Below are 23,535 nucleotides of genomic sequence, written 5' to 3'. Positions count from 1 at the left end.
GGCGGCCCCGCTGTGCGCTCGGGGGGGCGCGGCGCGGGCCCCGGGGCCTGGGGGCGCCCGGGCGGGGGGCGCGGTGCACTCACGTCCGCGCGTACTGCGGGGCCGGGGGCGGCGGGTCTGGAGTGAGGAAGTTTGCCGAGGGCGGGGCCGCGTTCGCGGGCCACTTCTCGCTCTGGCTGCGAGGGCCTGGTCAGTGCCGGTCTCCGCGGCCGCGCGACTCTGCCCAGCCGGAGCAAGTCCCCGAACTTGGGCGGCAGCCGCCGGCCCCTCGGCGTCCGCTGGGGACACCCGGTGCTGCGGGGCTGGGGTGTTGTGGGGAGCTGCCGCGCCCGGGACACTTGGTGCGTGCTGGAGCTTCGGAGTAGAGGACAAGCGTCGCTTTCATCTCCCTTTCCAATGTTTAAGATGGCATTCCCTTTCATTTGATGGGGAAACTTTTTGTTTCGTAGTTCGTGTGATTATCAGGGTCCCCAACACGGAGTTGGCACGTAAATATTTGTGGCCCTTCTGTCCTAACTTGTTATAGTGTATCCGCTGTGGGATATTTACAACTCCTCCCCGAGCCCTTAGAAAGGACATGATTCTAGAATAAGGTAATTGGGGGATGGGCCCATCTACAGCAGTATGACTTTTTGCCTACACTCCTTTTTCCTCCCTTGCTGCTACAGGCTCTCCATTTTCAGTTGTTTGTACTTAAGTGTTTTTGCGTCTCACATTTTATTTTTTTGTATGAATGAATGAACGAATAAATTATAAATTTTGGTTGCTTGGTTTGTTCTTTCTATACAGCAAGTTGTTTACCTTTAGGAATCGATAAACTGCCCAAACAGTGGTGCCCGGCACTTGGTCACATTTCATAGTAATTAGTAAAACGGTGTTCATTATTCAGAGGAGTGAAGCAAGATGTTCCGGGGGACTGTAGCCAGCTTACTCACTGCCACCACTCCTTCGCCTCCCACTCGCTGCTTCCAAACCAGGCTTCTGCACCCTGCCTTTACTCCCACTTTTGCTCCCTGGGATAGCAGCTGCCCTGATTGGCACACCCCCGCTGCCATCACCACTGAGGCGTATTCCTAAAGCTTGCAGTGTGAATTGTTTTTAAAGAACATCGGTATTAAAATTCAGATACCTGAGACAAAACAGTGTTTCACTTCTTCAAAATCAGGCTCTCAACAAATTTACTACTGATTGCCTCCCCCCGTGGTATGGAACTGTAGAACATTATCTAAAACTGCATAATTATGTGACCAGTTGCAAGGTAACTGCAGCGGCTGGCGCAACCACAGACAGAAACCTTCTTGCAAGAAGGGCAGGGGTTTGTCTGGGATGCCCACCTGTATTCTTAACTCTTGATAGGATGTATTAAGTAAATATCGGTGTTGGGTCTTGACAGTAACTTTGAAGGCTGGTTAAGATTTGATGGGAAAGTGGGAGGAGGGCATGCTAAGCCGGGGACAAGGCTTCAAGTCACACAGGGTGTCCTGGGGAGAGGGTAGGCATATGGACAGGCAATTTACTCTTCTGTCGTTTGCAGGAGTGGTTGGAAGAACAATGCATGTAAGTCGTTGACACCATGATATCCATCAGGCAAAGAAAAGGAGTGAAAACCACAGAAGTTTCTGAGGATTATGCAGCACAAGAAGCAAATGTGAAGTTGGAAAATAAATTGCCATCTGGTAGGTGATTTAAATTAAAGCAGCATTTGGGATTGCTTTTATTTCTGCATATTAAAATATCACTCTCCAATAGGATAAGAATTTGGTGAGACCTAACAGTTGAGGAAACTTGTTCTAATACCCTGATGTTTTAGTTCAACAAATGATTTGATTGCAGTTTGATAATACTGGCTTTATAGTTATTACACATTAAAGGTGAAAGAGCTCTGATTAGAACCCCTTGTTTCTCAGCTGTCTGTTCAGTAAGTTGTGGTTTTGCCAATCTTTGACTTTCCAAAGTAATGCTTCCCCCCACGGTTCAGATTTTAGTCTGTTTCTAATTTTTCTGGGTTGTGTATGCTGTTCACTCTAGACAGCCTTACCTTGGAAGACTTTCTCATTTCATTAAAGTATTGAAAAATGAATCAAACATCTTTTTATTCTTTATTTGAATTCCTGAAATCTTCTCCTTTGGTTTGGGGAGGGAGAAAAGTCAGAATTTGGTAAGTTGTTTATATAATGCTGAAGATTTCTTGCTAAGCTGTACACCCAATGATATTAATTACTGACTTCCTGACTCCAGAATTGCTTTGTTAACTAAGCATGGTCAAGGTTTTTAAATGTAAGCATGAAAAATTCCATGTCTATCAACCATTTTGGATATCTGACAGAATTTACATTAGTGGCAGCTATGTTAATTCTTACCAGCCAGAACTAGTAAAGTAACTTGGGGGAATAGTTTTGTAAAATAAAATAAAATTGAGAAGTCATGCCATCCAACTGTGCTATTAGCAATTTTGGACAAGACAGAGTACTTTCTGAAGACTTAAACAATGTAACTTCAAGTTTGCTTTTTTGTATATTACTTTTTAAAGATTTTTAAAAAATTTATTAGAGAGAGCATGAGCAGGGAGAAGAGGGAGAAGCAGCCCCCCGCACCCCCGCTGAGCAGGGAGCCCGACTTGGGGCTCCATCCCAGGACTCTGGGATCATGACCTAAGCTGAAAGCAGACGCTTAACCAACTGAGGCACCCAGGTGCCCCAAGTTTGCTTTTTAATATTAAAACATAATTTTGAGGATTCTTCATTTTACTGAAGCAGTATTTATTCATGTCAGAAGAAAACCTGAAAACTAAAGAAAAGCAAAAAGAAAGAAAAAAAAAATACTCCCACAAACAAATCCATCCTAGACTACCACCCATGAAACTTGATCTTGCTGTCAAAACGTAACTGCAAACATTCATATGTGGTTTGAGATCCTAGCTGTTTTGTAACTTGCTACATTTCTTTTATTATGTTATGAACATACCATGAGTCAGTCAATGTATTTAAAAATGTTATCAATGTAGTCATTGTGTGGCTATAGCATAATTTATTTAACTAATTCCTTGTTGAATATTTAGATGGTTTTTAACCTCTTACCTATATAAACAGAACTATGATAAATATCCTTGTGACAAAATGTTTGTTTAAAACTTTTATTTCTTTGGGTTATATGCCTGGATTTAGAATTATTGGTCAAATGGTCTGCTCATTTTGGTAACTTCTTGCTACTTATTGCCATGTTGCATTCCAGAGAGTTACCAAATTACTCTTCCACCAGTAGTGTTTAAAAAAATACTCATATTTTGTACTGTTATTAAAACAGTGTTAGCATCTTTGAGCAATCAAATTGGCCAACATCTAAAAAATTAAACCCTTTGTTTTGATTTGATCTCTTTTTTTTTTTAGAGAGAGGGAGAGAGAACACAAGCCAGGGAGGGGCAAAAGGAGAGGGAGAGAGAGAATCCCAGGCAGGCTCAAGGGCCAGCGTCGAGCCCAACACAGGGCTCAGTCCCATAACCCTGAGTATTATAACCTGAGCCAAAGATTACGTGCTCAACGGACTGAGCCACCCACGTGCCCCAATTTGCATTTCTTTAATAGTAGTGAATGTGAATATTTTTGTCTATGAAGTTTATTGGCCATTTTTTCTTTTGTGTGTTGCCTACTCATGTATTTAATATGTTTCCAACTGAAATATTCATATTTTTAATCCTGAAAGTGTTCATCCCATGTTAAGGATAAACTTTTTTTTTTTTTTTAAGATTTTATTTATTTATTTGATAGAGAGAGAGCCAGAGAGCACAAGCGGGGGGAATGGCAGAGGGAGAAAGGAAAAACAGGCTTCTACCCTGAGCAGGGAGCCCGACGTGGGACTCGATCCCAGGACTCACCAACTGGGCCACCCAGGCGCCCCAGGGATACTTAAACTTTCTTATATGTGCCATAAATATTTTTTCCTAGTTTATAGGTCCTTTAACTTGAGTTGTGATGGATTTTTCTCTCCCTATGGATCTTTGAATTTTAAGTTGTCAGGTTTTTTGGTAGCTTTTAATGAATAAACCACAAATTATATGTAGACCATCTAAAAGACTTTTTGTATCCTAGACATGCAACCCATTTACTCCTCCATTTAATGAACTTCGTAGGTAAACTACAGTTACTAAACTGTGCCAAACACAGACCCTACGTACTAAGACGAATAAGATAACGTACTTGTTCTCCAAAAGCTCATGCTGTCTGGCGAAATGGACAAGTGAACGATTAGATACAGTCAGGTAAAAACTGTAATAAAGTATGAAAACAGGTCTCCAGGATCACAGAAAGAGCCCCTAAGTGTTTGCTGGGAATAGGGGAAGCTTCAGCAGTCACAGGCTGCTGGAACTTAACATACCTGCTAGTCTGAAGTAGAACTAGTAAATTCTACATTCTTTACTGACTTAGCTGTTTGTTTTATTTTTCTAAAAGGTTGTACCACTAGAAAGTTATGGAAGCTTCTGTCATTTACGGTTGGTGGAACCGTTGCCCTTTGCATCGGACTCCTAACATCTGTCTACCTGGCCACTTTACATGAAAACGATTTGTGGTTTTCTAATATTAAGGTATGAGGTTCCTATGACCATTGTATGATTTACTCATCAGTATCTCCAGTAATTAACCATATAGATGATGCAGTTTTGCCATAAAGAATTGAATCTCTTAAAAGGCTTGGCTATAGCGTAAAAGGACTTCATTAGTTTAAAATTGCATCAGAATTTTTGTAATCAGTGAGTTTTTTCATTTTCATTAACTTGCTCCAGTTACATAGCAGATACTGTAAACCAGTAATTTTTCAACCTGTACCTTGTGAAATGGGCACAGTAAATCATGAGTAACATTTTTCTTAGTTAAAATAAGATGTGAGAGAGTATTACCACATACACTAGGGTTGAAAGTTATTTGTGTGACTATTAATTATATGTATGTATGTACAAACTGGGTTACGGTATAAAATTTTTTTTTCCTGTTGGGTACAGTAAAAAAGAAGAGAAACCAAAAGCCAGTGCTGTAAACCATAGGGCCGTAGATGACCTCAGTGTGCCCATACCTTTCTCATCGTAGATGCAGTGCTGAGAGGGTGGGGGAGCCACTATTTTTCTGACGAAAAGAGCCATAATTTTCATTATGTTCTCAGGAGGGACTGTATCTTTTTAAACCCCAATTTCCTTGTTATCTTTCTTCTCTTTTTAAACATTTCCAGGTGCCTTTTAATTTACTCTTGTTTTTAGAACAAGCATATCACCTATGCAAGGAAACTTAACATCACCAGTATTTTTCATCTAAATATACTTTGTTTTTGATCCAAAATGTTATGATCTTTGACCTTATTTACTATGACTTCTAATGAGTAGTTGCTCGTAAGGGTAAAATTCACTTTCAAAGGTCAAATATTCATCATCTATGTGAATATTCAAAAAAGTCTATGCAGAATCTAAAACAGTTCTCAAAGAGCTTTCCAGAATATTTTGAGCTTTGGTTCCATTATTGGAATGAGTCTCCAAAGGAGATGACTTTGAATGACAAATTTAATTTATAGGAATAACTTCTGGTATGTTTATTTTAAAAACCTGTCATATTCTCTATAGGTTTAGTGTATATATGTGTGTATATATCGTCATACAAATTATCATGATACAAAGTATAATTCCTAACCTTCAGGGACAGTGGGTAGTTTTTCTTGTGAAGAAATTTATTACTCACCTTAATCTCTTTAAAATGAAGTGCTTATAAACAGATTTCTTAGAACTAAACAATGTAATCATTTTTAATCCACACAGGTATTTTGAATAAAGACTGAAATATCCCTGTGTGGGCATATAGCTGAAACTAAATGCCAGTAATTCTCTAGTGAGGAGAAGATGCTGAAAGAGATCACCTAACTTAATTTCAAATTGTAATTTTAGCTCTTAAAACCTGAAGGTTTTAAGTGGCCTTGCTAATAACCTTAAATAAATACACCCCATCATTAAGAAACCTGAGCACCCTTGATTTTTCTCTTAAATCTCCCCAGGTTAAAGAAGGCATTATACCTTTATCTAGTATTTAGTGAGCACCTCTTCTGTGGGAGCATTCACCTTAAACACTGTGGGGAACATGGAAAGAGTAACAAAGACTAATGAATTTGCCAGCAGATTTTCTAGTATGATACATGAATTCTGTAAATAGTATTGAGCGCCTGTGGTCTGCCAGCAGGTTTCCCGGCATACTGTACAGGTGTAGTGTGTGCTCAGTCGTAGCAGTAGTGCAGCTAAAACCAGGCCCCCGCCTTCAGGGAGCTTACGCTCTGGAGCGTACAGGCAAGTGGGCACACAGTGAGCCCGTCCAAAGTCAGTGCCTTGATGCGGCAGGATAGAGTATTGTGGAGGCACAGAGCAGGGGTAGCCTAACCCAATTTTAGAAGATTAGGGAAGATTTTCTGGAGGAAGTAATGGTTAAGGAGACCTGAAGGATGAGAAGGGTTAACCAGATAAATTGGGGACGAAAGATGAACGTCCTAGGGAAGGGACACGTATAGGAACTTCGAGAGGCAAGAGCATTGAGAGCGTTCAAGGTGCTGGCAGTAGTTCAGCCTGGCTAGCGCGTAGATGGGGAGAGAATGTACTGGGATAGCAAACGGAGGCCAGGTCATGAGGGAACAGCAGTGTCATCATCTTGCTTGAGAAAGATGGCTCCGGCTACAGTATGGAGTGTGGATTTGAGGAGGATAGCGCTAAAGTGAGAGGAAACCACCAAGAAAATCCAATTCGGTGGATTTAGTAATATCTGAATGTCAGTAAATGCGTGTTTTCTGTGCCAGACACAGATCTAGGCCCTGAGAATACAGCCTTTGAATCAGATACGGAACTTCATTCTGATGAGAAGGGGGGGAAAAAACCAGAAACTAACAAAAAATAAGTACTCTGGTGGAAACCAGACAGGGTGGTGACATAGTTATTGGGAGGCTACCTGCAATTGGGAGGGAAAGCAGACCATTTCGAACACAAGACCTACATCAACACTTAAATCCTAGGAAGGAACCAGTTGAGCTAAGGCCTGTGAAAGCCTCCTAGGCAAGTGAAAAGGCCCTTATGGAGGACAGAACTTGTCAAGCTGAATATCAGAGAGAAAGCACATGGGGCCAGAATTTTATGAGCAAAGAGGAACCAGAAAAGAAAAGACCAGATCCTGTTAGAGAGAAGTGTACAGAGTCAGAGCTTGTTAGAAGGTGGACTTGGAAGGATGTAGCAATTCATCATTTGTGTGGATGGTGATTGAGAAGGAGGAGTTGTTAGTGATGCTCTGCTTTCTCCCATTAGCAGCTGAGTAGATGGGCGGGTGTGCCGCTCACTGTGACGTGAACCCTGTGGGAGAACAGAGCTGGAGCGCAAGAACTTCTGTCACCACCTACCCAGAGTTAAGCTGAACTTGACAGGTTAAGTCTGCCACGAAACTGCCCTCACTTTAGACACCACTTACAAGTTTGGGGGTCCTCAGGCTACCTCACTTCTGACCACAAGTAGACTATAAATTTTGGGATACCCACTACCCCCCTTGGGTTCAGTAATTCACTAGAATGCCTCACAGAACTCAGGAGTCTTACACTCAATGATTACAGTTTTATTATGACAAAAGGATATAAATCAGAACCAGCCAAAGGCAGAGACTTGTTGAAAGTCTGGGAGGGTCCCAAACTCAGGCTTTCCATGGTCCTTTCCCTGTGGAGTTAGGCACATGGTCCTCCTGGCACATTGATGTGTGAGATGTGTTGAGTACTGCCAACCAAGAGGGCTCACCTGAGCTCTGGTGTCCAGAGCTTTTACCGGAGTTTCATTATGTAGGTATGAGTGATTGAATCATTGGCCACAGTGTTGATTCAATCTCCAATCCCTCTCCTCCCCGAGGGTTGGGCCAATGTCAGCTGGCTCCAAGCCCCAACCCTCTAATCACATGGCTGGTCTTTCTGGCTTGGTCAGCCCTCATCCTGAGTCATCTCTTTAGAACAAACTATCAAACGTCATCCTGAGGAACCCACCGTGAACAAAGACACTGTTCTCACTTGGGAAATTCGAGGATTTACTGGCTACCTCCCAGGAACTGGGGACAGAGGCCAACCAAATTCTTTACAGGGGACAGCGAGACAGCAAATGACACATCCTTGTTTGGATACGTTATGAGTCACTTTTGAAGCAGTCCAAGGAGAGAGATGGAGTAAAGGGACCTGGATTCGTGGGTCTGGAGGCAGGAGGCCCATCTGTGTTGGAAACGGACATTTTCATGTTACCAGCTTGTAGATGTGTGGGCACGAATGTTTGAGGAGTGTGCAGAGTGAGAAAGAGACCCTAGGCTAGTTTCTGTCTGTGCCTCAGATACCATCTGGGAGAAGCTATAAAACAGGAACATCCTCGAATCTAACAGGTTTCTTTCCACCAACACCCCCGTCCCCTGAAACGTACAATTGAGCTCAGTCTTACGGCGTTTTTTTTCTCTTTATTCAAGCAATAGCTTGTAGCACAGAATTTTTTTTTTTCCCCTCTGTATCACAAGAGGAATCCTCAGATGTTTCAACTATTTCTCAAACCTAATAATACCTCTGCATAGGCACTTGGTTTATCTTTCATCTTAGATTATGTAAACCCAGTGCTGTCCAGTGAAACTTCCCGCAGTGAAGGAAATGATCTGTTTCGGCACTGTTCAGTGCAGTAACGCTAGCCAAATGTAGCCGTTAAACAGTTGAAATGTGGCTATTGCAACTGAGGAACTAAATTTTACATTTTATTTAATTTTAAAATGTGTATACATTTTCTGTGAATAAACCAATGAAAATGATAGCCATTAGTGATCAGAGACATTACTCAACCAAAGGGAGCTCATTTTCAGAGTTTATATGCCTTCAGAAATTTACTCCTTAATTTAAACCATTTTCCTGTTGGGGGATTATGGGAATATTTGAGAAGTGTAAATCTGTTTTCCTTTTGTACTTGTGGGTTATAACTTACCAAAATTGCTAGGCTATTTTTTATGAAAATACTTTGATTTTCTCTGAATACTTTGAATTAGTTGTAGTTGCTCAGAGAGTAAAAACATTGCTTCTAAAATAGACAAATCATACCTTGAGTTTATGCATTCAGAATGATACTTTAAATGTCAGTTGCTAATCTTAACAATGTTAATATTTGAATGTGGGAACTACGGACCAGAGAGCAACTTGAAAGTTGAAGAAGATGTTGGTTTAAATGGTCGTAGAAAATGTGTATATACTATCCTTTCTTAGTATATTTTTTAGTTTAGTTTAGTTTTAGTTTTTATTTAAATTCCAGTTCACATACAGTGTGATATTACTTTCAGGTGTACAATTTAGTGATTCATCACTTCTATACATGACCCAGTGCTTATCACAATAAGTACCCTCCTTAATCCCCATCACCTACTTCAGCCATCCCCGCACAACCTCCTCTCTGGTAACCATCAGTTTGTTCTCTACAGTTAAGAGTCTGTTTCTCGGTTTGCCTCTTTTCCCCCCATGATCATTTGTTTTGTTTCTTAAATTCCACATACGACTGAAATCATAGGGTATTTGTCTTTCTCTGACTGACTTATTTTGCTTATGGTTATACTCTGTAGCTCCATCCACATCATTGCAAATGTCAAGATTTCATTCTTTCTTTTATAATTTTATTATTTTTAAAAAGATTTTATTTTTATTTATTTGAGAGCGAGAGAGCATGAGCTGGGGGGAAGGGCATAGGGAGAGGGAGAGGGAGAAGCAGACTCCCTGGTGAGCAGGGAGCCCAACGCTGGGCTTGATTCCAGGACCCTGGGATCATGACCTGAGCTGAAGGCAGATGCTTAACTGACTGAGCCACCCAGGCGCCCAAAGATTTCATTCATTTTGATGGCTGAGTAATATTCCCTTGGATATATACACTACATCTTCTTTACCCACTCATCAGTCGATGGACATTTGGGCTCTTTCCCTAATTTGACTATTGTAGATAATGCTGCTGTAAACATCAGGGTGCATTTATCCCTTTGAATTAGTATTTTTGTATCCTTTGGGTAAATACCTAATAGTGCAATTGCTGGATAGGAGAGTAGCTCTCTTCTTAACCTTTTGAGGAACCTCCATACTGTTTTCCTGAGTGGCTGCACCGTTTGCATTCCCATCAACAGTGCAAGACAAGTCCCCTTTCTCATTTTTTAAAAAATATTTTTATTTATTTATTTGAGACAGAGCATGAGGAGGGAGAGGGGAGGGACAGAGGCAGAAGCAGACTCCCCACTGAGCAGGGAGCCAGACTCGGGGCTCCATCCCAGAACCCCGAGATCATGACCTGGGCCGAAAGCAGACACTTAACCAACTGAGCCCCCCAGGTGCCCCTCCTTCTCCTTATTGAATGTCTGTTATATGCTTAGCACAGTTTTAAGTACAATTTAAACATACTTTATTTAATCTGGCTGTCTCCAAAGCCCAAACATTTTAACTCTAAATGTCCTTTAAATGCAACGTGCCTTTTTGCTGCCCTTTATTATAAACAAAACATACTAAAAAGGTTCAAAGCCAGTGCTTTTACTTGCTGTGCTCCTCTTATGGTGCCCAGCACATCATCAGCGCTGGATAACAGTGGTCTGTTTGGAGTCAAGTTAACCTCTACAGGTGAGGGAGGTGGTATAAGCAGGAGAGAGGGGAGATGGGGACAACAGCTGCTCTCAAAGCTCAGGGCTGGAACTAGAGCAGAGGGATACAGCTTTTGGAGCTTGCCTTCAGGGATAGGATATAGTTAGTACTGGCAAGCAGGGAGCGCGTCAGTGCATTTTTAGGGACTTGTGTTTAGTAGATGCTAGAGTAAAAATATATTTAGCATGATTCTTTTTATTTTTTGAACACGTGTTGTGTTACTTATTACAAACTATACCGTGACAACAAAAACTTTAAATAAAAAACATTACTCAGTATTCATTACTCTTAGCAGAAACCAGTTTTTGTTTTTCTGTTCCATTCTTCATCCTGTATGTGTATATATTTTACATATTTATGACTCATGACCCTGAGATCAAGACCTGAGCCGAAATAGGAGTTGGATGCTTCATCGACTGAGCCACCCAGACGCTGCTCCAATATACTTTTTATAATCAGATTTATCTGATGTTACATCATATGCTTTTCCCTTACATAGTTTCATATTTATACGAGCTTTCCCAATTATTAGGTAAAAGATTATGTTAATATAATTTAATATTTTTGAAATTTTTATACCCTTAGTTATTTCTCTATTTCTGTGCTCCCCAATTTGGGGTAGATTGTTCCTAATTGTGTAGTTAAACCCCTCAAGTTGCTTATTACTTCATGTTTTAAAGTGGCAGTGTAGAGATGTCAGTTCCTTCATCTTTTTAGAATTACCTCAGAGCAATTAAGGAAAATGAAAAACAGTCATTTTCCATCCTTGATGAAACTAAGAAAGGTCTATGATCTGGAACCACAGTGTATGAGGGAGGGCCGCCAAACCCAGGGAAACTCAGAGGAGCATGGAAAGGTACCGCCAGAGGACTCTCAGAGCTACAGATGTTAGAGGAAGTCACCAAAGCCTGCTTCTCCGAGGTTGCTGGCATACCCTGAGGGGTGAGACTGAGGTCTGCTGTGGAGAACCATGGGGCCAGATGTGTGCAGTAATGACCGAAGCTTTCCTGGAGACTCTCCAGTACGAAAGAGAAGTAAGCTAGGCAGGCCGAAGGGAGTGATCACAGAGACAAGCCATTTTTGTAAAAGTGGCATTGAAGAAGACTAGGATAAAGGGAGAAAACTTGCATGTTGAACAGCTCTGAGACTGCCAATCTTGGTTGGCTAAAATGAGGAAAAGACTAAAGAGCCTCCCCTTGTAAACCACGCTGCATCACAAGGAAAATTCTTGCTGGCCTGATTGGTGCCCCTGACCTCTCCCCCACATAAACTTCCTGCAAATAGCTGGTTTGGTAAGAACTTGCCACGTTCAGAAATGGCTCACAACCAGAAAGGAACTAGCACAGGATCTATACAATGAAACTGCAAGAAAAAAAGGAAGAGAAAAATAGGAACGAATGAAAGATGAAGAATAGTCACCAGAAACAATTTATAGCAGAGACATGAAGATTGTAACCAAACATGTCACATTACCAAACAAACATAATAAGCATTTGGCACCATAGAAGATAAATTCAAAGCAGCGCTGTAAGAAGGTATAGGCCATCTTCAAGGACATACAGGAAGATAGCAAAAGGAAATGAAACATGAGCTGGCAGAACTTAGGCAAGAAGTAGAATTAAAAGGTAAAACCATAACAGAAAGCACGACGATGTTGGAAACAACACACAGATTAGAATCTGCGGCAGGCACAGAATGAGAAATGTTGCACTGATAAAGGAAAACAAAATGAAATGAAATTAGTACCGTTAAAATAGTAGAGAGAAACTGACAGGTGAGGAAGACAGTAGCAAACATGCATGATTTGTCCCAAAAGAAGAGAACCAAAACAATGAAACAAGGGAGAATCATGTTTAAAGATATAATTCAAGAAAACTTTTGAAAAATGAAAGGTGACTTGAATCTACAAACTGATGGGGCACGATGGGCCCCAGGAAAACTTGGCCTAGAAAAATCATTAGCAGAGTATAGTTCTATAAATTGCAGGGCTTCAATAGTAAGAAACCCCTGGACATCCAAACAAAAGATCACCTTACCTATCAGAGAAGTCAATCTGGCTTCTAACTTTTCCATGGTAACATTTAATGCTGAAAGACCTGGAATGATGCCTGCAGAAGACTCACTTAAGGGAATGTGACATTTATTTTATTCATTTTAAAGATTTTATTTGTCAGATAGAGTGCACAAGCAGGTGGAGCAGCAGGCAGAGGCAGAGGGAGAAGCAGTCTTCCCACTGAGCAAAGAGCCAGATGCAGGGCTCAATCCTAGGACTCTGGGATCATGACCTGAGCCGAAGGCAGACATTTAACTGACTGAGCCACCCAGGCATCCCTGTTTTAATCTGGTCGTTCGTTCATGTATAAAGCACCATACAAATTGTTTCGATTCTGAGAAATGTATTTTTTTAAGAACACCTGAAGAAATTTTGTTAGACGGTAAACTATCCAGCTGAGAGAGAAAAGGCAAAACAATTGCAGAAAGACTATCAGAAAGTGCGGTGCAAACATACTTAACCGTAGAACTAGCGCTAAATAGTTACAGAGCAAAATACATATGATGTAAACAATGTGGTAACACCCAGCAATGTTATAATATGAAATAGTAACAGAATAACGATGTAATAAGAAGTTAGAAGAGGAAAGAGAAGGTAGAAGACGGTGGAGGAATCCATTTCTTTATTTTTCATAGATAGAAGTCAAGTTTCATCTCAAAATGAGAAGTCAAGGGGCACCTGGGTGGCTCAGGTGGTTAAATGTCTGACTCTTGATCTCAGCTCAGGTCTTGATCTCAGGGTCATGAGTTCAAGCCCTATGTTGGCCTCCACTCTGGGTGTGGAGCCTACTTAAAAATAAATAGTCAAGAAACAGATACATAGTGTATGTAAAAGAAAATTCCATGAAAAATATCGTCAAATAAAATGGGGCAGGGAAGAACTATAAATTTCATGAGATTATGATTACTTATTATAGGAACTCAACAGATACTATCCGTAGAAATAGAGAATTAAGTTATCCTTCAAAGTTACAGTGATAAAGGTAACTCCTAGAACAAAGTCATTAAAAGACATACACACACACACCCAGACACAGATCATATAGTAAAGGGTTTGTTCTAAAGACTAACAAAAAATGTGGTACAAGATGTGTGAACACAAATATGTCAAAATACTTTTGTATAAATTGTCTGCTTTAGTCATCTGATAAAAACTCTGTATCATAAAGCAAAATCCAGGGGCGCCTGGGTGGCACAGCGGTTAAGCGTCTGCCTTCGGCTCAGGGCGTGATCCTGGCGTTATGGGATCGAGCCCCACATCAGGCTCTTCTGCTCTGAGCCTGCTTCTTCCTCTCCCACTCCCCCTGCTTGTGTTCCCTGTCTCGCTGGCTGTCTCTATCTCTGTCGAATAAATAAATAAATCTTTAAAAAAAAAAAAAAAAAGCAAAATCCAGATCACATACTATATGCATAAGATTCTCCCAGAACAGAGTTCCTTAGAAGGATAAAGACTTGCTGAAGTATTTCCCCAAAAGGGGGAAAGAAAGTCAGACAGAAAGTGTTAAATGAAATGAAGAAGGGCAGTTTTTCAGTGATAAAGATGCCGACCACAGATAGGACTATCCAAGGGTCAGATAACTTACCAATATTTATAAAGCAAAACCACAGGAAATACAAGAAGAAATAGAGAAACACACTAATACTGAGTTTTAATTCTTTCTCAGTTCATTAAAAAAAGCAAATGGTCAAAATAAGAATATAGAAGACCTAGGGAAAATAATGAATAAGAGCTCTAATCTATAAATACCCAAAGACAGAATGTATGTTCTTTTCAAATATCCACAGAACATTAACTAAAACATTGATATGTTAAACCATAGAGAAAATCTCAGATCCAAAACTACAGACAGTATTTCCTTATCACGATATGATAGTTCATAGTCTTGGCTTGTTCTTGACTTTGGGGATAATGGTCACAGACTCAAATTATACTCTTTTAATTTATTCATTCATTTAAATAAAAACTGGAGATAACTAAAAAGAAAAAGGTCATTTTTAGAAATCTAAAAATATTTCCTAATTTTTGGGGGAAAAAAATTCCAATATTTTTGGTCACAGGAAATTAAAATGAATTTATAGAAATTATAAATGAAATCTAGAAAATGATGAAAACCATATTTCAGGACTAGGGAATACAGCTACAGCAGGATTCAGAAGAACTTGTAGCTTTAGGTATTATATTATGAAATAAGAATGAATAAACAAATGAATTATTCCACTTATGAAGTTGGAAAGTAAAAATCTAGCAACAGAAGGAAGGATAACGGTAAAAGAAATTGATCAACTAGAAAGTAGGAAAATAATTAATAAATGAATGGTTATTTGGGGAGTGAAAAATAAGGATAAGGATGAGGTAGGAAGTACAGATATCCAACGTAAGAAATAACAGAGAAATAATTACAGACATCATGAAATGTAGCAGAGAAATAACTGTAGAGACCATGAAATAGGAAAGAGCCAAAGTCTATTTTGTTTGATTCGGTGCAGATTAAATGAATGGATGAAACATGATTTTCTGGAATATAATTTACCAAAACTGACCCCAGAAAGTATAATCATTTCTGCATATATAATAGAGAAAACATGGTAAAAAGCCACCCATCCTACACCCCCCTAAATAGCAGACCCTGTTGATTTTTATGGACGAATTTTACCAAACTCTTAAAGAATCAAAATATTCCAGTACTATTTCAGCCATTCTAGAGCACCAAAGAGAAAGAAAACTTCCAAATTATTTTTATAAATCAGATAAAACACACCAAAACTGAGGATCAGAATATAACTACAGTCAATTTTCCTTAATTCCCAACAGTTATGTTCTAAAAGTCACTGAGAACACTGAATGAGAGAATACTGAACCATTGCTTCTGGGGAAATGTGTGTGTGTGTGTGTGTATGTGTGTGTGTCACACATAGGTCTTAAATTCTAAAAACCCTTCCTGGTAGTTTCTATTTTCTTTATTTTACAAAAGAGAAAATAAGGTTCCGGATTGTTAAGGGACTTGCCTGAGGTTGCCCCACTAACAGGTACCAGAGTTGCATTCAGACCCCATCCACCGGGCCCAGAGCTGGGGCTTCAGTTGCTGTGTTGCACTCACGGCCCCTTACTGTATGCATCTTCTCGTTGTGTCTGTATGTGAGCTGGAACAAGAGGCAGGGCACAGCTGGGAACCGTGCACATTAGGCAACTCACATTTTTACTGCTCTGCACATGGCTGCAAAAGCACAGCAAGTATTAATTTTGTCAATGTTCTTACAAATTTTAGCTAGCAGGCAGATTTGCAAACCAGAAATCTGTGAATAAGGAGAATCAACTGTATATTATCTAGATAATATAAAAAAAAAAAGCTCAGAGACTAATCCCACTTACATATATTGAACCAAAAATTCTAATTAATACTAATAAAGAGAATCTCGTTGCATATCAAAAGTATAATGTACCACGAAAAAGTCATTTTTATGCCAGGAAACTAAAGGAAATTATTGGGAAATCTAGTAATATACCTGTTTGTTAGGTTAGTACTTCAAAGGATGCAAAAAATAAATAAAGGTATTTGAAAAAAAAAAAAGTCCATCATTTTCTTGCAACATATGTTAACCAAAAATTAAGAATAGGCCAGATGAGCCCATTATGTCACTGGAATAAAAGACAAAAGTATGTGATTATCTCAAAGACATAGAAAAAGCATTTGTAGAATTCAACAACTCTTCACAATAACAAACACTCAACAGACTAGAAATGGAAGAGAACTTCAGCCTCCTAAAGGTATCTGCCAGAAATCACACAGCTAACATCATATTTAATGGTAATAAATTGAAAGCTTTCCCCCTCAGATTAGGAACAAGACAAGAATATCTGTTCTAGCTGCTTCTATTCAACATATACTAGAGGTCCTAGTCAGGGAAATTAGGCAAGAAAATGAAACAGAAGGTCTCCAAATTGGAAAGGAAGAAGTACAATTGTCTCTGTTTGTGATATGATCTTCTATATAGAACTATTCTATAGATCTTCTATAGAGAACTATTAAAACTAATAAATGGGTTTATCAAGGTTGCAGGATACAAGATTGACATTCAAAAACTAATTGTATATAATAGCAATGAGCAAACCAAAAGTGAAATGAAAAAAATAGTTTCATCTCAAATAAAATCTTTAAAAAAAAGAAAAAGAATTTCGTTTAGAATAGCAACAAAAGAATAAGGTACTTAGGAATAAATTGAACAAAAAAAGTATAAAACTTCAATCATGTTCATGAATTGGAAGACAGTATTGTTAAGATGGCACATTGGTGTACAGATTCAACATCATCCCTCTCAAAATCCCAGGTGGATGTTTTTGCAGAAATTGACAAGTTGACCTTAAAATTTATATGGGGGGCGCCTGGGTGACACAGTGGTTAAGCGTCTGCCTTCGGCTCAAGGCGTGATCCCGGCGTTCTGGGATCGAGCCCTGCATCAGGCTCCTCCACTGGGAGCCTGCTTCTTCCTCTCCCACTGCCCCTGCTTGTATTCCCTCTCTCGCTGGCTGTCTCTGTGTCAAATAAATAAATAAAATCTTTAAAAAATAATAATAAAATTTATATGGAAACTGAAAGGACCCAGAATAGCCAAAGCAGTTTTGAAAAAGAAGAACAAAGTTGGAGCACTCACACTCCCTGATTTCAAAACTTACCATAAGGATACAATGATCAAGGCAGTGAGTACTGGCATAAGGAGAGATGAAATAGAATTGAGAATCCAGAAGTAAGCCCTTACACTTGTGGTCAGTTGATTTTCAGCAAAGATACCGAGACCATTAAATGAAGAAAGAATAGTCTGCAATGAATGACCTGGGGACAATTGGATATTCATGAGCAGAGCAAGGAAATTGGGCCCCTTCCTCGTACATACACACAGGTTAACTCAAAGTGGATCAGAGACCTAAAAGTAAGTGAAACTTCTGGAAGAAAACATGAATAAGTCATCATGGCCTTGGGTTAGGCTAAGCCATCCTAGATACAACACCAAAAGCACAAGTGACTAAAGGAGAAATACTTAAATTGGACTTCAAAATTAGAAAGTTTTGTGCTCCAGAGCATACAGTCAAGAAAACGAAAAGACACCATTCAGAATGGGAGAAAATATTTACAAATCATATGCCTGGTAAGGGATTTGAGTCTGGAATCTACAAAGAACCATAATAACTCAGTGATTAAAATACAGTTCAGTTTTTTTAGTGAACACAGGACTTGAATAGACATTTTTCCAGAGATGATCTACAAATGGGCAAAAAGCACATGAAAAGATTCTCAACATCATTAGCCTGTCGGAGAAATTCTAATCAAAACCACAATGAGGTAACACTTCACATCCACTAGCAGGGCTACAATAAGAAGACCTATAATAGCAAGTGTTGACAAAGGTGTGGAGACATTAGAAGCCTTCTGCACTGCTGGTGGGAAGGCAAAATGGCGCAAACACTTTGGTAAAGGGCCTAGCAGGCCCTCAGACAGTGAAACATAGTGATCATATGATCTTAGCAATTCTACTCCTAAGGAAATACCCGAGAAAAATGAAAACACACCGCATAAAAACTTGTACATGAATATTCATAGCAGCATTTTTCATAGCAGCATTTTTCATAATAGCCAAAAAGAGGAAACAACCCTAATGTCCACTAATGGATGAATGGATAAGTAAAACGTGGCATATCCGTATAATGGAATATTATTTGGCAGTTTTGCAGTGAATTGATAATACAGGCTCTACCACATTAGAGGAGCCTTGGAAACATGCTAAATGAAAGAAATCAGGCACAAAGGAGCACATATTGTATCATTTCATTAAAACGAAATTTCCGGGATAGCCAGTCTAAAGAGATAGAAAGTAGCTTTGTGATTGCCCAGGGCTAGAAAGCATGAGGGATTTGCAGGGTGACAACTCAGGGGTGTGGTGTTTCTTTTTAGAGGTAATGAAATAGCCTAGAATTGATGCTAGTGATGCATGACTAACATTGTGAATATAGTAAAAGGCATTGAATTGTATACTTTAAATGGGTGAATTATGTAGTGTGCAAATTCTATCTCAGTAAAACTTAAAAAAAATAGATACATTTTTTTTTAATATAGCATGCATACATTTCAGACCTTACCCATTAGGGAAACACTGGAACAGTGCTATCTAGTAGAAGTTTCTATGATAATGAAAAGTTCTTTGTGCTGTATTAATACTCTAGCCATTAGCCAAGTGTGTTCAGGAACTGAGAAACGAAATTTTTCATTTTAATTAAGTCGGCACATGTGGCTAGAGGCATCAGTTGGGAAGGAGGAGGTAACATTATTTGTAGGTCATGTCATTATATACCTGGAAATCATAAGAGAATAATCTGAAAAAAAATATTACAGGCAGTAGGAAAACTCAGAAGGTAGCAGGGACTAATTCCAAAATTAAATAAACAGATATCAAAATATTTTATTTTAAAAATTTGTCAAATTGAAATTAATAGGGGAGGAAAACCTCAAATGTGCCTTTTTAAAAAGTCCTCCTTGGCAGTCCCATTCCACTTCCTTTGTCCATTTACCACCCAGCTCTCCTGGGACAATTAACCGTTCTTCCCTCCTTTCTCCCCCCAGCCCTTCCCCAGTCTTGACTGTCGGCTGTTGCATTGCTTCCCATTTCACTGTAGAGGGGAACCCACTGCCCTCCTAGGTCCTCTGGCTGGGGTCCTGTTGACTGAACTGACAAAAGACAGACTAACAAGAGAAAAGCATCCAAATTTATTTAATACAAGTTTTACGTGACACTAGAACCTTCATAAGGAAATGAAGACCTGAAGAAATGGTTAAACCCGAGTGTTTTTACACTAGATTTGACGAAGAGTAGAAAGTCATGGAAAAATATAATATGACCAAAAGGCATGAGCTAGGGTAAGTGAACCGGGGCGAACTTAGCTAGGCCTGTTTGTTCAGACTCCTGTCCTGTCCCTCCATCTCTGGAGATAAGGATGTTCTTTCCTCCAGGAATAGGGAGTACAGCTCTCACAGGAGAGTCTTATGACCTGCTTCGGGGAAGAAGGGAGAGGGCAGGGAGTCCTTCGTGCACAAGCTATCTCTCAGATTCCTTCCGCTTCAAACATCCAGTGTGCCATATTTGGAGGTAGTGTATTCCCAACCCTGTCAACTGAGAAAGGAGAGGCAAGCTGAAGAGACCTTCCGTGTGCTTCCACCCCACATCTGTCCGGATGTGGCCCACATACACCAACTTGTCCCCCTGCGTGTGGGAGACCCCCTCCCCTGCCTTCTCCCGAATTACCTCACTCCAGCCATTGAGTCTCTCTTGCCTTCTCCCGTCCTGGGGAGGATGCTGGAGCCCCACTTTCTCTTTTAGCTGCTGTCCCACTGTTCTGCTCACCTTCACACCCAGACTCCCCCCCAAAAGTTTGTGGGCCCGTAGTTTCCATTCTCTCTTCCCACTCTCTCTCGAGCCCACTCCAGTCAGGCTTCAGCCACGGCACCGCTCTTAAACAGTTCTGGTAAAAGTCACTGATGCCCTCCAAGTTGCTCACTTTAGTGGTCATTCCTCAGTCCTCGGTTTCCTTGGGCTCTTAGCGGTTTTCCTTGGCTCTGGGACGTGTGCTGTCCTGGATCTGCCTCTACGTCTACAGCTGGTCTTGGGCTCCTCTACAGGTTCCTCCCCAGCCTTCTGACTCCGTGTTGGCAGAGTACCCAGCCCTTGGCTCTGGGATTTTCTGTCCACTCTCATTTCTAAGAACAATCTTATCTATAGCTTTAAATACCACCTCTGTGCTGATGGTTTCCAAGTGTCTGTCCCCTGCTCAGACCTCTCCCCCGAACGCCAAGCTTGCGTAGACAGCCACCTACTTGGCCACCCAAGTTTGGATGTCCAGTGGGCGTTCAGACTTAACAGGTGCAACATCAGCCACCTGGCATCCCTGCCCTCAGGTGTTTCTCCTGGCGTCTCCGTCTCTGTAAATCACAGCTGCTTCCTTCAGTGGCCTGGGGTTCTGCCCTCACACAGTCCTGGTTCTCAAGTCCCACCTTACAGCCTTAGGAGGTCCTTTCGGGTTTCCTCTGACAATATCTAAAATGTGATCACCTCTCACACCCTTATCCTCACCTGTTATTTCGGCAGCTCCCTTCCCGCTCGGAATCCTTCACAGTCCAGCTCAGCACGTCTGAAACCACACTCCTGACCACCTCCCTCCCCCGGTCCCTGCAGGCACACCTAGCTCAGAGTACAAGCCTAGAGTCCTTGTCACCTGCCAGGATTGGGTGTGTGACCCCACATTACCTCTCAGACCACTCTGCACTACCGCCCCTGACCTTCCTTGCTCCCTCCAGCTCAGACCTCACTGCCTTCCTCATTGTTCTTCAAGGTGTATGTGATCTGTCCTGTCTGATGGGTGGGCTCTTCTGCACAAGGCGTACCGCCTGGCCTCATCTTTGTTCAAGTGTCCCTTTATGGGTGTGGCCTTCCTCACCCACCTGCAAGACCGCAGCACCAGCACTCCCTCGCCACCCCCCTTCTCTGCTTTCTTATATTGTACTTGTTTACTAGACAAGTAAATTCATCCCTCTGTTCTAGATTATAAATTCTATGGAAACAGAGATTTGCGTCTCTTTTGTTCCCAGCTCAGTCTCCCTGCAGGTGAATGCTTGTCGCTTGTTGGTCAGTAGCTGTTTGTTGAATGAATGAATAAATGAATGAATGAGGAAGATAGAGGTAAAAAGAGACCAATGAGAAGCACAGGATCCACTGGGGGCTGGGTTAATAGTTCAGGCAAAAGGCTCCTCCTTCCCTCTAATTGATGCCCTTCCTTAAATCATCATTTTCCTTTTTAAAAAGTGCATTATTCTTTCTCATTGAAACATAAACCCCTTGGGATCAAGGACTGAAGTTTTACAAAACCTTTGTTTCCCCAGCAAATAAATGTTGAGTGATAATGAAAGATCATTTCCATTTGGCTACAAAAGCACTCCTGTCACTCACTGTGCACCAATTTTGTACAATCTGATTTTATGCTAATATTTTCCACCGTTATTGTCATATTGGCTCGATATTACAGATTTTGCATATCTTCCCACCGAACGAATGCCCCTGCTAAGCAAGGACTCTAGACTAAACAGGGCAGCTCCACAAAGTGGTGACTTCAGGTGGTACCAGGACTGGCGTGGCTTCTGTGCGAGCCCGGCGGGTGCACGGTCTCCTCAGTAGCCGCCTACCCTGCGCCCACACGCCGCTCGGCAGCTACCACACATCAAGGCATTGATCAGCTCAAGGGCAAGAATCGTTCCATTCCAACAGATGGACAGGACTCTAACCAGACCATAAACCGTGTATGTGCCATAAATGTATTTGCTAAGGGCATGATTCCCAGTGCAAAACTTCAAGAACAGCTGTCTTATCGTGAGCTACTGTTTCTTGGTGAGATGATTTGTTACCTACTTCTGAAACAGGTGACATGCATGAGGTTAATCTTTCCGTGGCTTCCCCACTACCAGCGGCCTCGTTATTTTGGGTGCAGTTTCTGTAAACAAAAGTTGTTTACATGAGATTTCAAAAAACTAATAAGAGGTTTCCTTTGGCAGATTTGGTGTGATTTGTCTAAAAAGGGTTGTTACATTTTGTGTGTTTCTAGGGGATGCAAATTATTAATTGTGAGCATTTTTTAATGCTTTTTCCTTTTAGTACTTTTGTTAAATTACTATATAAACTACTGCTTAAATGGTGTTAGCTGTACAGTTCCTCAGAAATACAATGCTTTTGTCTTTCTGTTTCTTTCTGTCATTATCTTCAGAAAAGATGCTTTCATTCTCTCTGTGGAACTGATGCAAATTAAAATATGAAGTATTTGTTCATTTTGCATTCTTCAGAGGGTGGCTTCTACTGGTGTGCGTTTTCACTGGCACAATCCAGCAGGCAAAGTATAAATTGCTGTAAAACTGGAAAAGTGTTTGAATGAGTAAAGCAGATGTTCTCTTAGCATGAAGCAGATGTAAAACTTGCAAGTGTCTGTCTAATAAAGTCTAGCATTTGGTTCCATACAGCTGGGGCCAGGATTACCAATTAATCATGTTTGAATGCTTTTTTACTAATTAGGACCCCCTCTGTTCTTTACACATTCTGGGTATATTAAAGAGAGGGGTGGAGCACAAAAGCTTTCTACCTTTGTACTGTGAGCAGTGTTTGGTTTTTTTTCTTTTTTTTCTCTTTCTCCCCCATCTTTATGAGGTCAGTCTTCTTTTATCCTTAGAACCGTGTTGTCTCTGAAGCCCCTTCATGTAAATGACTGCTCTAGCTCTCCAGTTTGATTTGGGGCTATAGGTTTGACATTAGAATATTCCATTGAAGACAGCCGTACTTTGAACACTTAAAGGCAGCTGGAGAGAAGAAAAGGAATGTAATTAGACTTAATGGGGTTTTGTTTCCCCTTACTTGCACGAACAAAAGCTAACGTTTGCTCAGTTAACATCAGTTCACAGCCTCTGTGGCTACTTGACCAAGTACGAGTGTGAACATTATGGAAACAAGTGATACTAGTTTAGGTTTATGTTAAGAAAAGCAGTAGAGCAGTTTTTCTCAAAAATTAGAGATGATTGGATTAACATGACTGCTAAGAATTGACTTTACTGCTGCGAAAGATACAACACAAATCAGTAGCAAATGCAAAAGCTAAAAGAGCTCCAGCGTTGTATATCGTCCTTTTTATAAAGCAAGTGTGCTAATGAAAGTGAATTTTAGAACCTGACTGGGCCTTTTTTCCATGTTTGATTTCCCCGAGATAAATCTGTTTTCTATGGAAGGAAGCTCATT

At 40.6% G+C, this 23,535-nt stretch overlaps 1 protein-coding gene across 4 annotated transcripts in view; it reads left to right on the top strand.

Moving 5' to 3' along the window:
- DPY19L3 (dpy-19 like C-mannosyltransferase 3) overlaps positions 1 to 23,535 on the top strand; it is a 69,492-nt gene that overhangs the window by 233 nt on the left and 45,724 nt on the right. For 3 of the 4 annotated variants that reach the window (XM_034639610.1, XM_034639609.1, XM_034639608.1), the window contains exons 2-3: positions 1,535 to 1,676; positions 4,446 to 4,579. In XM_034639610.1, the coding sequence (XP_034495501.1) occupies positions 1,574 to 1,676; positions 4,446 to 4,579 (237 nt within the window). In that variant the 5' untranslated portion in view covers positions 1,535 to 1,573. Of the gene's footprint in view, positions 1 to 1,534; positions 1,677 to 4,445; positions 4,580 to 23,535 lie in introns of those variants that run through there. The other variant, XM_034639611.1, reaches the window with a different exon arrangement.

The sequence above is a fragment of the Ailuropoda melanoleuca genome, chromosome 12, assembly GCF_002007445.2.
Source record: "Ailuropoda melanoleuca isolate Jingjing chromosome 12, ASM200744v2, whole genome shotgun sequence".
In the NCBI taxonomy this organism is placed as follows: Eukaryota; Metazoa; Chordata; class Mammalia; order Carnivora; family Ursidae; genus Ailuropoda; species Ailuropoda melanoleuca.
The sequence above is the reverse complement of the archived record's forward strand: the minus strand, read 5'-3'. Positions and strand labels throughout refer to the sequence as shown.